At 48.6% G+C, this 17302-nt stretch overlaps 6 protein-coding genes across 6 annotated transcripts; all 6 read left to right on the top strand.

The window, feature by feature from the left end:
- Positions 1-2390: 2390 nt before the first annotated feature.
- Positions 2391-4749, top strand: F9C07_5233 (putative POT peptide transporter; the record flags this gene model as incomplete). Its single annotated transcript, XM_071511326.1, has 14 exons — positions 2391-2613; positions 2664-2719; positions 2766-2890; positions 2940-3050; positions 3100-3246; positions 3300-3339; positions 3391-3490; positions 3537-3720; positions 3774-3782; positions 3836-3927; positions 3977-4022; positions 4075-4196; positions 4248-4321; positions 4375-4749. 14 exons carry the CDS (start codon positions 2391-2393, stop codon positions 4747-4749), a joined length of 1704 nt encoding a protein of 567 aa, XP_071366810.1.
- A 598-nt stretch (positions 4750-5347) lies between these two features.
- On the top strand, positions 5348-8309 carry F9C07_2063262 (family 28 glycosyltransferase; the record flags this gene model as incomplete). The annotated part of the gene is made up of 7 exons (XM_071508678.1): positions 5348-5495; positions 5558-6137; positions 6191-6431; positions 6471-7243; positions 7298-7835; positions 7897-8035; positions 8092-8309. The coding sequence occupies 7 exons, from the start codon at positions 5348-5350 to the stop codon at positions 8307-8309; spliced, it is 2637 nt and encodes an 878-aa protein (XP_071366809.1).
- Positions 8310-8561: 252 nt separating this feature from the next.
- Positions 8562-10325, top strand: F9C07_2280482 (uncharacterized protein). The gene is made up of 3 exons (XM_041294804.2): positions 8562-8823; positions 8932-9415; positions 9511-10325. Exons 1-3 carry the CDS (start codon positions 8684-8686, stop codon positions 10066-10068), a joined length of 1182 nt encoding a protein of 393 aa, XP_041149856.2. The 5' UTR covers positions 8562-8683; the 3' UTR covers positions 10069-10325.
- F9C07_2280481 (carboxylesterase family protein) lies at positions 10326-12574 on the top strand. Its single transcript, XM_041294803.2, has 7 exons — positions 10326-10992; positions 11043-11121; positions 11172-11288; positions 11346-11612; positions 11660-11981; positions 12028-12102; positions 12153-12574. The coding sequence occupies exons 1-7, from the start codon at positions 10502-10504 to the stop codon at positions 12254-12256; spliced, it is 1455 nt and encodes a 484-aa protein (XP_041149855.1). The 5' UTR covers positions 10326-10501; the 3' UTR covers positions 12257-12574.
- On the top strand, positions 12575-14603 carry F9C07_2280480 (uncharacterized protein). Its single transcript, XM_071510442.1, has 2 exons — positions 12575-12656; positions 12710-14603. Exons 1-2 carry the CDS (start codon positions 12592-12594, stop codon positions 14178-14180), a joined length of 1536 nt encoding a protein of 511 aa, XP_071366808.1. The 5' UTR covers positions 12575-12591; the 3' UTR covers positions 14181-14603.
- On the top strand, positions 14604-17212 carry F9C07_2280479 (beta-lactamase). Its single transcript, XM_071510441.1, has 4 exons — positions 14604-15196; positions 15255-15392; positions 15448-15712; positions 15762-17212. Exons 1-4 carry the CDS (start codon positions 14638-14640, stop codon positions 16594-16596), a joined length of 1797 nt encoding a protein of 598 aa, XP_071366807.1. The 5' UTR covers positions 14604-14637; the 3' UTR covers positions 16597-17212.
- Positions 17213-17302: the final 90 nt, after the last annotated feature.

The following is a 17302-nucleotide window of genomic DNA, read 5'->3' as shown; positions in this document are numbered from 1 at the left end:
GCAGCGTCAATGCGCGACAGGCATTCAGGACTTTCTATATCAAAGAGTTCGTCCCAAAAGAAAAAAGGTTGGCCGTCAAATGGAACCCAATCCTTTTATGACGCAAACGACCTGTTTTGCTAGGATGCCCGAATTCCCCCGACCTGATACTCGTCGTGGCGGATGGGGAAAAGTCGTGGAAAAGGGAATAGGAGAAATTGAGATCTCAATAGTGAAGAACTCAATCGAATTAATTTGTCAAGCGATCGCAAATCGTCTTGTGTTGGGGAATGTGATGTCCGCAAACAGAAGTACAGAAGTAGTAAGTAGTATAAGCACTATACAGACAAGGGACAGAAACCCCCGGTGGATATAACCAACTGAAACACTAATATCCAGATGGATCGAATGCTACCAGATGATGTCAAGATCATATAAGATCAGGTCCAGTCATCTGTCCACCCCACGGATCCCCATATTCATACTCCATCTTCTCTGACTTCAAAGGGCGCTAATATCGATTTCCTCCTTATACTTGGACCTATGACTACAGATGGTAGAACACCGATTCAATATCTATCTAGAATATTGACATCGTATGAAAGATGCCTGTCAGAGCTTGGTACTCACTGTCCATTCAGGGGTCTAGATTTTACACGTCAGCCCTCAACTATCGCTTACTATCAGGGACCCTAAGGTGGTTTAGTCGCCCACTCGATGAGGGCCAGAGGGCACCAGTGACAGTGCCGCATTAGGCAGTCGGGTGCCACTCCGATCGGAAAAGGTCGGACTTATCATTTTCCGCCCATGGACCAGTCATGAGAGTCTTGCACGTGATGGCTGCTGTATTACGTGTTGTTGAGACAGCTCGAGGATGTTGTGGCCTGGGGCATCTCCGCGTCACGAGTATCGAGCACCTCTCGATTTTGGGCATCGACAGATGTGCGGTGATGCCACACTCGTCGCGTGGAATGTTCCAGTATCCCAATCGGTTGGGATCGTCGCTGTTAGCTTGGTCATGGACCCAACCGTTACCCTCTACCGGCCCAGAGAGCAGATACGAGCTACTATGACAGCACGAACTAGTCGGTTTCCTCTGGAAGTTCTCCTATCTGCGCTGCGATTTTTCGACGCCGCTAGGATCAGCACAAGGATATAACCATGCTGCAAAATCAAGCTCATAGTCGCAAATTAAATGAAGATATCCCGGATTAAAAATGATCGCCGCGCCGTGGTATGCTACCCAGGGATTGCGCATGCCAAGCGATAGTGCAGCATATAGAGACAACCGGTCCCCAACTCTACCCCACAATTTGTTCGAGGGTCTTTCCAATGTGAGGGCGATCGTCTCAAGAGAGGTGGAATTCGAATATCAGGCTATGTCGAGGTCGATAAAAGTATCTCATAGTAGGTTTCTGTCGCACTGGTGGATCGAAGCATCCTATCCCTGACCCCGCGATAACTTCAGCCGCAGAACTAGTGTTGCACCAAATCTTGTGATTTGATATAGGACCAAGCGTTGGTATTTTGCGCAATGGTCCACAGGAATAACGTTATATACGCTTTAGTGACGGAGAGAAGATTTGTTTCGCAAACCGCCAGAGAATGCTTGTTAGAAATGCCACGTAAACCTCCCATGTGGGAGACTGTATATACGTCGGCTTCCTGTGCAGTATCCAGTGGTGCTTGACGACTGGCGTTGAATAGGATCATTGTGTGTAGTCAAGCTCAGGACATCCGAAAATCCCGGTTCCCCAGTGCTAAGCTGTGTGTTTGCGGAGTTTTGTGAATGTGCCCTTGCAGTCAAGGTCTTCCAGAGATAGAACTGCCCAATCAGCAGAAATCTTGTTAAAAGGGCCAGCTTCCAGTACCCACATTCCCGCAGCTATAGCTCCCTGCGTAGGGATACACTCCAGCCTCTGATAGAAAGTACCACCCCGTGACATCAGGGTGGTCAAAGGCGTGATGATCGTCATCCTACTGGCTGGTATTTCTCAACGACCACTTTTCCATAGGGCTAGAGAATCCTGGCTATTTCGCTTTATCGGTCATACTACATGTCCCTTGCAGTGTGGTCAGGCAGTGTAAGCTCCACGCGTTGATCACCGGTGATATCGATGGTGAAAACAAGTTGCGCGAAAGACACATGTAGACTGTGAATTGATGCAACAAGAGTGGTAATGGCGTGATGCTCTGGACAGAGGACATACCTTGCGTCCATATCAGACTATGTATCCGTCCACGCATATACATTCCAGTGGTTGTAAGTAGGACCCACCCGCTCTAGGTGATATAGCGGACAATGTCACAGTGCGTCTGTGTCCCTCTCCGCTTTAAATATCCCCGTTGGCACTCATTTCCATACTTGGAGATGGAGGATCAGGTAACTCTCACACGGACGTTGAACCACCATGGAGTCCAAGTCCTGGGAAAGTTTGTCGAAAGCAAGTCATGCCTCGTCAGGGCAAACGCTTTTAGCCGACGATCCTAAGGCTGAGACGTGGGTAGAGCCAACGGGGGTGGAGCACTCGGATCTGCGACTGGTCTCCGATGACATCTCTCTGGATATATTCCTAGTGGCCGTTGCAGAGCTGGCCGAGAGATTTACTTATCGGTCGATAACAGCACCAATACGTATGATAGGCCCACCCAATCGCTATCTGACTAACTGACATGGATCCCAGAGAATTATATTCAAAATGCACGGGATGATTCATTGCACCCGGGAGCGCTGGGAATGGTACGTCTGATAGTTATGAAAACGAATTTCGCTAACGACAGATTAGGGCCAGACAGTAGCGACCAGCATCAATTACATTTTTATTGCGTGGTGCTACCTATCCCCTGTTCTAATGGCGATCATAGCAGACAGCCTTCTGGGTCGATTCAAAACAATCGTTCTGGGAACTGGGTATGTTATTTCACGTACAGCGCAAGCCATATATTGACAATTTCGATAGGCTATCTGCATGCGGAGTGCTGATCCTGTTTGTAACGTCTCTCCCAGTCAGTCTGGAGCATGGAGCTGGTCTCCCCGGACTCGTGGCCGCGTTGACCTTGGTTGGACTGGGGTAAGGTTGATATGACAGCAGGGTAGAATATACAACTGAATCTTTCTAGGACCGGTGCTATTAAGAGCAATGTCGCACCACTGATTGCAGAGCAATACCAGTATATCGAGGCGCGAGTGAAGACATTGCCAGATGGTGAACAGGTTCTGGTAGATCCAAATGTTACGATTCAGGCGGTATATGCCCGATATTACTGGTCAGTTACCGGCCGTCTTGTACAAATTCCCCTCGTTCTGACAGTGGTCTTAGGATAATCAACCTTGGTGCATTATCAGTTGTACCCGTCTCTGTAAGCTCCCTCCTCCCCATTATAATGAGGCTACCATTGACAAATATCTAGTGGTTAGAGCTGAAAGTAGACTTCTGGGCCGCCTTTATGCTGCCGTTATGCTTTTGGACTCTGGCAATAGTAGCACTTCTGGTTGGTCGGGCGCGTTATAGTAAGGGTGTCTCTGCATTATCCCCTTCAATTGCTAACTGCGATAGTTGTGCGACCCCCAAACGGATCAATTGTCATCAAGGCAATGCGAGTATTATGGATTGGGATGAAAAGTGGGGGCAATCTCGAGGCAGCCAGGCCTGCATTTATGGAAGAGAGAGGTGTCCCCGTGCCGTGGGACAATGTGTTCGTGGACGAACTTAAACGTGCCCTGGTGGCTTGCCGTGTGTTGTAAGTATTTCATGAAAAGAGGTGAATGGAGATCTTGCTCATAGGTGATTTAGTTTGATCTTGTATGTGCTTTAGCATCTGATATACGAGCCATGAAGATAGCTAACTCTAACAGCCCCTTGTATTGGATTTGTAACGGCCAGGCAAGTTCGAATCTTGTCAGTCAAGGTGCCTCGATGAACACTCATGGCATACCGAACGATATGAGTATGTCTGAATGCTGAGAGTGATGTATGGATGGCTGACTCATGGGCAGTGGGATGTCTTAACCCAATCACGATCCTCATTACAGTACCGTTGCTGTATGTTCGTTATTTTATAATGTTGTGTTAACCATGCTAACAATGGTATCAGTGAGCGCTTCATTTATCCAATGTTGCATCGCTTTCATATCAAGTTCAAACCTATTAGCCGGATCACGGCAGGCTTTCTCTTGGCATCCTGCGCGATGGCATTAGCCGCCGGTCTTCAGGAACGTATGTAGGGAGTCTATCGCACTGATTCGTCTTTTCACTAACCGTAGCCAGTGATCTACGAGACCTCCCCTTGCCAACGAAACCCGACAGCAGACAGTTGCAAAGGAGTCCCTCCGGCTCGAAAGGTGAGCTTCTCTAATCTTAAGATATGAGATACGCCTCTAACAACCCTAACTAGGTCAGCCTACTCTTGCAAATACCCGTTTACTGCCTGATGGGAATATCCGAGTTGTTTGCAATGCTATCCGGGATGGAGTACGCTTACACCAAAGCGCCAAAGTCCATGCGCAGCATCATCATGTCCCTTTTTCTTTTGGCTGGGGCTTTCGGATCCTCCATCGGCATTTCACTTTCGCCGACATCTGTCGACCCCAAGGTCTTGATAGAGTATATATCACTCAGTGCCACTATGTTAGTCGCGGCTCTCGTCTTCTTTTTGTGTTTCCAGAAGTACAACAGGATGGAGGAGAGTATGAACAAGCTGGTGGACGCAGATTGCCCGAGGAGGGTATCATGGGGCACAGATGACCCAGTCGGGCTTGAGAGGCAGTGATCTGTCATGTATATATATCTTTGTGTATGCTTTAAATGTTTATGTCGTGACTTGCTTTGCTACGTACTTGTAGGTGTCAATGGGTACGAACATGACCAGGACTGGAAACTTGCGTTGTCTATACCAAGGACGGCATCGACGATCCAATTTATTGTTGATCCGTAATCCCGACAATGTCTATACTGTACAGATGATAGAATAATCTGATTATCCAGCGCTTCTGCGCATTATATAAGAATTACTAATCTGCAGAAGTCGGGTCTGGTTCCGGAGTTCGCACCCACGGATCGGTATCCCGAGTTCTTGATGCGCAAAACCTAATGTTGCTGTTACGTTGCAGATGGGGTTCGCCTGACACTCAATTATTGTGCTTAAATAATGCTTTGTTAAGCGTGGTTGTCAAATGTTGAGGGCCTGCTGATTTTCCGATCTACTGCAGATATCTAACTGCGAGACATTGAAGCGAGATATCCATGAATTCCTACATTTTATACAATGAAGAACAAAACTGTCAAATGGTCTGGACCAGTCTGCCTGCTACGTCATGAGACAACCTTATCTTCGCCACAGCGCAGACCAAGCTTTATTAAAGATTAAGATGGGGTGTAAGGTGGTGTCAATGAAAGATCCTACCGATGAAATGGCGAACGTTGCGGCGCCAAATATTCCACTAGCTCTTGCTTCAGGGTCTAAGAGCCCTGAGCACCTCATTACTGACGGATTTGACGCAAACGCACAGGTCACAGGTGTGATATAGATTTTACTGGTAGCTATGTTTTCTGACGTGACTGGGCCTAACTTGTCGCAGACGATGGTCGCGTGGATATCGCAGTTAACGATGACGATCCAGAGGTAGCTAGCCTGTTGGATGCTCTCCAGCGACAGACAACCCATCGCCCACCGCCGGTTAGAAATGACGGTGCTCAATTTCCAGTTCGGCTTAACGTCGTGATTCACGTCGTAGGATCGCGCGGCGATGTGCAACCATTCATCGCCTTGGGTCGAGCAATGAAACAGCATGGACATCGCGTTAGACTGGCAACACATCTGGTGTTCCGGGATTTTGTGAAAGAGAATGGTTTGGAGTTCTTCAATATCGGGGGCGACCCGGCTGAGCTGATGTCCTTCATGGTGAAGAATGACAAGCTCATCCCAAAGATGGAGACCCTGCGTCAAGGGGCGATTGGCAAACGTCGCAAAGATATTAGACTCATGCTCGGCGGGTGTTGGAGATCCTGTATTGAAGCTGGCGAAGGTATCGATTTAACGAGTGACGACCCAATCACTGCGCCGCCATTTGTGGCCGATGCTATCGTTGCGAATCCGCCCAGTTTCGCCCATGTTCACTGTGCAGAAAAGATGGGTGTGCCATTACATTTGATGTTTACGTTGGTCTCCTACTGGAAAGGGTATCCCGAGTCTCAGCTGCTGATGGATTTAGAATGCCATGGTCCCCTACGCAAGCGTTTTCGCACCCGTTAGCAAACGTCCGGGTCCGCGATACAAAGCCGTCGGTAGCGAATTTCGCATCTTACGCCCTGATGGAGATGGTCATTTGGCAAGGTGTCGGCGACCTCATTAATGCGTTTCGTCGCTTCGAGCTCGGATTGGAACAGCTGGATGTTATGCGCGCGCCGAGTCTGATCCCCCGGTTGCGTGTCCCCTTCACGTACATGTGGTTCGTATGCTCTCTCTGTACCTGAATACAACCAACAACTGAGTGGAATAGGTCTCCTTCGCTTCTTCCAAAACCGGATGATTGGCAGGACCACATCGACGTAACGGGCTTCAATTTCCTGTCTGCCAACGCTGACTACGTACCTCCATCCGAGCTGGTTGAGTTCTTGGACAGTGGCCCCCCACCACTCTATATCGGATTTGGCTCTATCGTCGTTGATGACCCCGATGCTCTCACCAAGATAATTCTTGATGCAGTTGAAATGACCGGCCAACGAGCACTGGTCTCAAAGGGATGGGGTGGTCTTGGAGCCGAAAAGATCAACCGCCCGGATGTCTTCTTCCTCGGAAACTGTCCCCACGACTGGCTTTTCAAACGAGTTTCCTGTGTAATCCACCACGGAGGCGCGGGTACCACGGCCGCAGGCCTTGCCCTAGGCCGACCGACTACTATTGTGCCCTTCTTCGGAGACCAGCCCTTCTGGGGTGCCCTAATCGCGTTCAACGGAGCAGGACCGTCGCCCATTCCTTACAAAAAGCTCACTGCTGATCGTCTGGCCGATGCTATCCACTTCTGCTTGAAGACGACTACTATAGACAAAGCGCAGGAACTCAGCGAGAAAATGCGCTCGGAGGACGGCGCCCGCGACAGCCTGAAGAGCTTCCATAGTCAACTCGATCTTCGCCGCATCCAATGTACCCTATGTCCTGATCGTCCGGCTGTCTGGCGTGTTAGACGAACGAAGATATTGCTTAGTACATTTGCGGCTACCGTTCTGGTCCAGGAGAAGAAGCTCAACCCTAAAGACGTCAAGATGTATGCAATATCGTCCTCGTCAGGAGCTTCCCCATGTGCTAACGCTGTCAACAGGTACCGTGCAAAGCGCTACGAGATGAACAACAGCTGCGCAGGAACCGACACCTTCACTGGTGCCATAAGCAATTTCCTCACCGGGCTTGTCGACATGCCCGTCAACGCAGTCCAGAATATCTCGCGTCCTGCTGCCGACCGCTTTGCCGAGAATTATAACCTACCCTCCTGCGAGGCACGTAAAGCCATGATAACGCCGGCAGCCTCCGTCCCAACCCCGAGTGCAACCTCACGGAAAGATCGTGTACAGACTAATGACGATGCGAAATCAACCTCTAGTTTGTTATCCACATCGACCTCTTCGTCACAGGAAGGTACGCCCTCGATGGTTGTCAAAAAGAATCCATTGCAGAGGATAGCGATGAACTCGAGTTATCTGGGTCGCAGGGTGCTTAACTGGGTGGTTGAAGTGCCCATGGGGGTGACGCTGTTGTTTTCTCAGTTCACACATAACGTTCCACGGTGCTATAATGACCGGACTGTGCGCGAGCTACCCGAGGTGACGGGCGTTCGGTCTGGATTCGTTGCCGCTGGAAAGGTAATTGTTTCGCGAGAATCCAAATGTGGTAGGATAGAGCTCATTATGCTAATTGACTTAGGAATTTGGATATAGTTTCTATGACGGGATCACTGGCGTCGTAACGCAGCCCAGCCACGGCTGGAAAGATGGTGGATTTGGTGGATTGTCAAAAGGTGTGGGCAAAGGTTTGGGTGGCTTGATTCTTAAACCTCAGGCCGGTAAGAATTATACGTGAATCTCTGACTTTACTTACTCTGACCATCTTGATTCATAGGTATCTGGGGCTTGATCGGCTATCCCCTGAATGGTGTACATCGAGCCATTGAACATTCATATGGGACTAACCGTGAGGGTTACATCGTCAGATCGCGCATTAGGCAGGGCGTTGCAGAATCCAAGGCTGCGTCGCAGGAGGAGAAGATGGCTGTGCTGGATAAATGGAGTACTTATGAGAAAGGAGTTCGATTGAAGCATCAGAAGAATCCTCGCTGATCTTATTTAACCGTCATGTATATCTATCCTAACAAGTATGTACTCCTAAAAGCGCACAAAATATGATTGACCAAACAACATTAAGTTTACATGCTGCTAAGGATGAAACAAGGGAAAGAAAGCATCCTCTATTTTAATTAAGTTGTTTTTTTTTTTTTGCGTGGTAGAGTATTGATAGAATTGACACTAGAGTGGAGCAAAGTGATTATTCATTCGGTATCCCATCGGCAACCCAGATCCACCAGGCAACTTATGTTCTTGCACCACCCCATGGCCACTCTATTTAAGCCGGTACAATTATACAGAAATCTTTACAGACCCCTTACTCTATAGTGGATTACTGCTCGTGAGGGAAATCGTATAGTAATTCTAAAATGACTACGCTAGAACCAGTGTTCCAATGCCACTGTGGATTAAGCTACCGACGAAAAGAACACCTTATCCGCCACGCAAAGTGCCATTCTCAAACAAGGTCTCCTAAATGTCCGTTTTGTGATAAAACTTTTGGTCGGAAGTGAGTATCCCAATCGCCCAGCCAGCCCAATGCTACGTCGAGACTCCTAGTCATAACCACAAATAATCCTTGAGACACAAACACAAGAGGATCCTAACTTGGCAAAAGGGACACTCTCCGCCAACATGTGCGTACGCACCACAAAAACAAGGAAATCCCTCGGGGTCGTGCAGCCCGAGCGTGTAGTTACTGTCGTTCGCGAAGATCAAGGTGTGATGGAAACTTGGATGCTGCCTGTGGTGCCTGTTTGCAGCGAGGAATTGAGTGCTCCTTTACTCAGTTGTCTGCGGGCTGTCAAAGAGGAAGACCACTAAGCCCTATTGGACACACTGCCTCACCAGGCCTGAGCTTAATACAACGTTCTGAATCTATTGAGAAAAGCTCAGTTAAAATACTGCCATATGTCCAGGCTTACTTCGAAGAATTTCATCCCTGCTGGCCGTTCCTTCACAGAGCTACGTTTGATCCTGATCATGAGCCAGCATTTCTCCTACAGTCGGTCACGATGATAGGACTGTGGGTGTCTGATGGTGGACAGCGCTCAGCGATGGATTTACATGCACATCTCACCAGGTCTATTTATCAGCAAAGGGTTAGTTACCTACGGAACCTTCTCCGCTACTACCTTTTATCTGTGCTCTCCGTTGTCCCGAGGTTCTTCTTCATTAACATAGGGCTCCTGGATAGGATCGATGGGATGCATCAAGCCAGCGTAGCGAACATCAACAACATCTTCATGCGAATCAACCCGCATCTCCAGATCCCTGGCCAATAGCCACCTACCAGGGTATACTGTTACACCTCATTTTCGCTCTTCTGCAAGGCGATCAGAACCGATCAGACCTTCGACTGACGCATACCCTACCTGGAACACCCTCTCAGCTTCTGATTCCCCTGATCCGCAGCTGCCTGCAGCGAAACATGTTTTACTATCCTTCAATATTCGCGCAATTCAACTCCGCCTCGGTCCCGGACGTTTTCATATGGGTTGGTATCGAGGAAGTGAAACGTTTCGCTCTGGCCTTGTACAAAGTCTACCGACGGTGTCGAGTCGATGGCACGAGACTTCTTTCTTTGGCTGACCTGCAGTTTGCCATGCCGGATAGCGATGAGTTATGGCATGCGAGCTCGGATCTGGCCTCACGAATACCTGCCTCTTATGGTGATAAAAACAAGGAGGAAAATTGGATATCGCAGACTGCGAGGTTGCTACAACCTGGTGGTGCAGAGTTTGATTGGATTTGAGCTATATGGTCATCTGTCATTTCGGGACTTAGCATATCAATCTACCTGTCTAAGTGGATGGGTCTAGGATTAATAGACAATCTTCTCCTTAAGAGATTAGAATCAATCGTCCTGCAATGCGCAATATAAACTAGGTTGTTGGTTATAATGACAATATAGCCGTATCCGTGCCACAGTCATCACAACTTTATTAGATCAACATAAGAGAGGTGATCAGCGACGGCAGAGAGCTTCGGCAATCCACAACATCCGAGATGCCTTGAGAAGATTAAATTCAGGCTAATCGGAGAAATCCTTTAGAATGTGGATCCCAACCCCAAAGATTCTCCGCGCCCCCCGCATTTCAATCTGGGATACTTAATGCTTGTTTGCTCAAGCTTAAAGACTTACAGAACGATGATGACTATGTAAATCTCCACTAAACAATCTCACCATGGTTAGGCTTAGCACATTCATAGCGACGATACTGTCGTCGACAGCGCTGGCATCGGAACTCCTCATCGACACCACGAGTGGTCCAGTGGAAGGCTTCTACAACAGTTCTACCGTTCGTGCGTTTCTAGGTATACCATACGCCGAGCAAGCAACGGGGCCACGCCGATTCAAGCCTCCTGTGCCTAAATCGCGATCTAACCAGACCGTTCAGGCCGACTCATTCCCTGCGACATGTCCAGGGCAGTACACCTTCTCCAATGAGTCTATCTGGAGTGTCCTACCCTACATGCCGTGGAACACGGAAAGCATGTCGGAGGACTGTCTTGCGATCAATATATGGGCACCGAAATCCAAGAAAGGAAATGGTAAATCAGCGGTGATGATGTTCATCTACGGTGGTGGGTTCACGCAGGGCGGGACAGCGATTCCCTTCTATGACGGGACGAACTTGGTCGAGGATCACCAGGATATAGTTGTCGTTACCTTTAAGTGAGTGCTGTCCTATTGAGGAAGATTTCGAACTTACCATTGTCCCACAGCTATCGTGTCTCTATATTTGGGTACCCTAATGCACCGGGCCTTGAACCTGGACAGCAGAATGTTGGACTTCTCGATCAGGTACGTTATTACACAAATATTTCCATGTCGCGGAAGGCTAATGAAGTCAGAGGCTTGCCGTTGAATGGGTCCACCGCAATATCGCCCAATTTGGTGGAGATCCTTCAAGAATCATGCTGTTTGGCCAGAGTGCTGGAGCGGCGTCTACGGATCTGCACACCTATGCGGTTCGTATGGTGATCAGATATAGAAGGGAACAGGAACTAACGTCAACTGATTTACAGTACCCGAAGAATCCCATCGTACACGCCGTTATCATGCAATCTGGTGCCGCATCGATAATTATCAATGAAGATAAAACCCATCAGAACTGGCAGAATCTGTCCCAAGCACTAGGATGTAGTACTCTGCAATGCATGCAGGACAAACCGTGGGAAGATATCCTCGAAGAGGTGTCTTCTGGGTCTTACAGCTTTAGCCCGGTTCCAGATAATGTGACTGCATTCGCCGATTTCGAAGCCCGTGCGAAAGAAGGAGGCCTTGCTCGCGTGGTGAGTCTTCTTTCTGTCTATAACTGGCAGGTAGCTGACTCTTCTAGCCAACCTTGATCGGCGGTGCCAATCGTGAAGCATCGGCATATATGAATCTGAGCTCCACGTCCATCAACGAGACGTTGGTGTATACAGCCACTCAGAGCACATTTAATTGCCCGATAGTCGAGACAGTGGGTAACCGCCTTGACCAAGATATTCCAACTTGGAGATACCTTTACCACGGCAATTGGTCTGGCTTGAGTCCGACTCCATGGCTTGGGGCGTATCATTCTAGTGACGTACCCATTGTCTTTGGGACATACAACAAGACAACAATCAATCCGTCCTCCAGCCCTGCAGAGGTTGCAGCGAGCAAATATATTCAAGGTACCTATTTACCACCGGTCTCTTGAACTATTGCTAACTAGGTCAGGCGCATGGGTGGCATTTGCCAAGGACCCCTGGAACGGGTTGAGTAAATATGGATGGCCCCAATTCACCTCACAGAGTATGTTCATAGCGGCCACATACTTATTCGTTGCTAACCTAGACTTTCAGATCGGTCACTAGTCCATTTAGCCCTCGACAACCGTGTCACAGCAACGATAGGTTCTGCCGAACAGTGGGATTCGCATTGTCGTGGAGGAAAGTATAGTCCCTAAGTACATACGCGTATTCGTAACAGAATTGGCAAATAGCTGAGCGAACAGTCATAAGGAACCAAAGCCTTCTTGTATCGCATAGAGAACATTACATAGGTACTTGATGAGCAATCTATTCTTGGCATCAGATATAGGCAACTTTCATCACAGGCCTTTGCCAACGGCCCCCACGGCGATGGATACTCACTGAGACATGAGCCAATAGTTCTTGAATTTAATACGAAGATTTAAACCCCATTGGGAAACTGGTGGGACTTGGTTTGATTGAAGCCTAGACTACATTTTGTGACGAGAAGATTGTTGCTCTCCACCGATAATTCGAAGCACTAGGCAGCATGGCAGAAGGACGGAGTAAACGAAGATTTGTTAACAGATCCAAGACGGGATGTCGCACCTGCCGGTGAGTTACAGCGAGGATCAGTCCAGTCCCTGGCGATTGGCTAATGCACAGAGACATAGAGCCCGCCGTATCAAATGTGATGAAACCCCGGAGTCATGTCACAACTGTACCTCAACGGGCCGGAAGTGCGAATACGACATACAGCGTCTGCCACGTCGACTCCCTGGTAAGCGATCGACCGTCGGATCTATAGTGCGATCTACGAACATTGCCGATGGCTTCCGGTGGAAAATCACATCTGACGAGCGTCTGTGCTTTTCGTTCTTCCAACACCGGTCGCTTCCAACGATCACCGGATACTTTGACTCACCCCTGTGGCAGAGACTAGTGCTACAAATGAGTCAGGTTGATCAAGCAGTCTACCATGCCGTCGTGGCGTTCTCCGCAATTCATGCAGATTACGAGGCGCGTGGAAACCCTTTAGCAATCCAAAATTTAGACAATTCGTGGCAGCGGTTTGCCATCGACCAATGTGGAAGGGCATACGCGCTGTTGATTGCGCGCTCTGCGTCGCAAGATCCTAATTTACAGCAGGTCACACTGGTGTGTTGCATGTTATTTGTACTTTCGGAGCTCATCCGCGGATACTATGACCTTGCCTTCACTCATCTGCGAAATGGCTTGCAAATCCTGAAAAATGCGGGCTGCCACCGATTGTCCGATGCATGTCCTACACATACTTCGACTATAGAACAGAGTCTTGTTGATACCTTTTCTCATCTGGATATGCAGTCAGCGTATTTTGGCGTGGGAGGTCCGGTGCTCCCGATGCAATTAGGCTTGTCTCGTTGTGAGTCGGACGAGGATGATGTGAAGGCATTCCAGCATGTTTGTGAAGCCCGAAGCGCATTAGACCGTCTGATGGGAGCCGTGTTTCAGTTTCATACCTCCATCTCACCCCTATCGCCGATAGAGATCAGTGTCAAATATGGATACCTCTCAACACGGCAATTCGACCTCAGTTCTCAGCTGCGGCACTTTTCCCGCGCATTTGATCCTCTTTCTAAGAGTGTATCGGCGCACTGTGGCAGTAAAGAGAAAAGGGGCATGGACATAATCTATCTGCATCAGTTCTCTCTGTCCATCATTCTGGAGACATGTCTTCTCGATCGCACGAAGGAAGTCCTTAATTATTATACACCGGCATTTGAGAAAATCGTCACACTGGCCGAGGCGATTACAGCCAGCTTCACGGAACGTCCAAGTATTTTGCTCCATATGGGGGTCATCGCGCCGTTGTTCTTCGTCTCAACTAAGTGTAGTGAACGTGAGGTTCGATGGCGAGCGATTCGTGCGCTCCAATCTTGGCCGCATCGCGAAGGGACGTGGGACTCTAGTCTAGTCGCAAGAATAGCAATTGAGACAATTAAGGCTGAAGAACAGACTGTCAAAGACAAGGGTCAAGCTTCTCGTGTGAGCCACGCCTTTACCACGCTATCATCGGAGGACCAGTCGTACGGTGAGATGGTGTATACTCTGGATGACGGGGGAGAGGTTCAATCACGTACATTCTCTCTCGAATAGTAGGGTCCCGGCCCATAGGAAAGTCAAAGTAAAGGAGTTCCAATGAAGCTTTCCGAAATCGATCTGCCTAATATTCTGTCTTCTGTTTAATTGTCCTGCCTTGATCTGGGGTGCTACGCCACAATCTGTCCCACAGGATTCGAGCAAAGTTTAGTCCAAGCCCCATCATTTCTAATTTGGTCAAGAATAAGCGGACTAACCAATCATATCAATATGAGATTGCACTGGTTCGTTGGCAAGGAAGCTATACGTGGTCTCCGCCAATAAACGAACTGACCAGTGAGAGTGTACGAATTGTACGATGATAGAGCTTGACTTGTAAGGCATCTATCTAGTAACTATATATGTAAACTATCTATGAGGTAATAAGGAAGGCAGGTCACTATAAAAGCTTACTTGTTCCCCGAAGCAATGTCGATTCTCAATCAGAAGTCGTTCGTGCTTAACTACGGTCACAATGTTACTGCTACGGTCAGTCCGAGCTCATCAGCTCTTGCAATTAGTTTCCTTCCTCCTATTCACTCTTGTTTGTGGTGAAGATTCTTGTCCACTCCAAACTCCCTTATATCCTCCACCGCGGAATCTCCTCTCCAGGCAAGATGTCAAGTCGGCTTCCAAAAACCTTAGTCAAACGATCGAAGAAGCCCTGACTACTGGTATCACTGATCTCGGCTCACTGCCTCTCAACACAACGACCTTCGCTGTCAAAGTCTTCTCTTCTCACACGGAGGACTCTATATACGAGTACATCCACACCTCGCCAACCTACAGTCCAAAACCGGGTGCTGGAGCAGAAAACACGACACTCGATAGCGTTTATCGGGTTGCAAGCATTTCGAAACTCATTACGGTGTTGACCTTGCTGGCACATGACGGATATACTCACTGGAACCATCCAATTACAGATTTCATTCCAGAGCTAGATATAATGGCTCGTAATCAGAGCTCTCGGGTTCAATGGCGGGAGGTTACTATTGGGGATTTGGCCGCACAGCTGAGTGGTGTGCCTCATGATTGTATGTTCTTCCCACCACTGCAACTTGTCTATCGAAAGCCTAACTATTGTCCATATAGATGCGTTTGAGGATCTGGCCGGTGAATTCACCATCGAGCAAATGATGGCCATGGGACTTCCTGCAGTTCCGGCTAAAGATATCCCGACATGCAGTCAGAGTGAAGCTGTAAATGGGGGTAATCCGTGCGATAGAGAAGGTACGGGAAAGTGATAGTATTTAATGATTTTCAATTTGCTGATATAGTACGAAAGCATTCCTCAGCGGCATGGTCAGCGAAGACCCAACGTTTGCTCCAGGTACCACACCCGCCTACTCCAATGCAGCCTACCAGCTTTTGCGTTACGCGATGGAAAACATCAGTGGAACCGACTTTCCGTCCATGTTCCAGAACAGCATAGTCAAGCCTCTCAATCTCAACTCAACAAGCTTACTCGCCCCGAAGAACGCCAGCGTTGGTATCATTCCGGTTAATGAGACGGTCAGTGTGTGGGACTTTGATCTTGGTGATGGCGACGCGTAAGCTACACTACATCCGTATCACTGGCAGAAGCTGACAAGATCCTAGATTTGGAGGTGCATACTCGAGTGCGCATGATCTTGCCGTCATTGGTCGTTCCATCCTTCAGTCCCTTTCTAGATCCTCAGCACTGAACCTCTCGTCAACCTTAACCCGTCACTGGCTCAAACCATTGAGCCACACCACCAGCTTCAAAACCTCCGTCGGGGCCCCCTGGGAGATCTTCCGCTATGAGTTACCAAACCGACCTAACCATGTCATCGATGTCTACAGTAAATCCGGAAACCTGGGAGCATACGCCGATATCATCGCGCTCATTCCGGAGTATGACATTGGTTTTTCAATTACAGCTGCTGACCTCCCGACGAACCCTCTAACAAATGTTTGGGGCCTAGCAGACCTGATCATCGACCGGCTTTCTCCTGCATTTGACAAGGCCGCCCAACAAGAGGCCAACGCGACTTATGCAGGAACATACAAGGTACAGGGAGCTAATTCTACCACTGATTCATATGTGGCGATCACAACAGATCACTATAAGCCCGGCCTGCAGGTAGCTGAATGGGTGAGTAACGGCGTTGACTTTCTTCAGTCCCTCGCTGCTCTTTCGGGGTTCGAAGGGCTAGCCGTTAGGCTATATCCCACTGGTATTGAGGAGACCGTACCCGGAGAATCCTCCAAGCGGGTGTTTTTCCGCAGTACGTTCGACTACGATACGTCTGGACAATCAAAGGGCGTAATCTCTGCCTGTCAGTCTTGGCTCAATGTTGATGGCTCTCGAATTGGTAACATCGGCGTTGACGAGTGGGTGTTTACGCTTGAAAATGGCCAGGCAAGCAGTGCTGAGCCCCGAATATTGAGGAAGCGGTTGCGTCGGCTATAGAAAGGGTCGAATAGTTCTAGATCTGAGCTTTTTTCCATCATGTTATACACTTGTGTTTAGATATAGATCTTCTTTCTTTTGTATTATTGTTGCTTTTCCTTGCTCAGGTCTTTCACGGGAATATACAATGGCTTCTAGCTGATAAACACTTGACATTCCTTTAATCTGTTCATTCTTTTGGCTCAGATTGAAATAGCGACCCTTTCGCAGACCTTGCAATGAGGTTACTCAATGAAGACCATACTCTTAGAAATAGGGAAGACGCTGGGTAGTATACTACCTTGAGAAAAGCAAGTTCTAACTCTCCTCTGCTGCGTCTCATCACCGCAACTTGGATAGAACCCTCGCAGGTTTATCCTTCTGACTAAACTGTTAGGGCACTGAAAGAATGGTAATCGCTGCACGGAGCACAAGACCTAGACTCGGAGATGATATGCGGAAATAGTCCACGGCCTACGAATTTTGGTGACCCCAAAATTGATTCCTACTGGCGGATCTACCACAACGGATCCGATCCGGTGGGGGAGGCTTGTCCAATAACTCTCTGAAGCACCGGATCATTAGTTAATCGCACATCCAGCCAACGGAAAAGCAACTGTAAGGCGATCCGGAAGTGGCCATCCGAGACACATATCCATCCCCTCGGCGTTAAGGGGGAGAATTATCCTCAAGGAGTTAGGAATTACCTCCGAGCGCCGACTCCGAA

This window comes from Aspergillus flavus, chromosome 7 (genome assembly GCF_009017415.1).
Source record: "Aspergillus flavus chromosome 7, complete sequence".
Classification (NCBI taxonomy): domain Eukaryota; kingdom Fungi; phylum Ascomycota; class Eurotiomycetes; order Eurotiales; family Aspergillaceae; genus Aspergillus; species Aspergillus flavus.
This window is presented reverse-complemented; position numbering and strand designations above follow the sequence as displayed.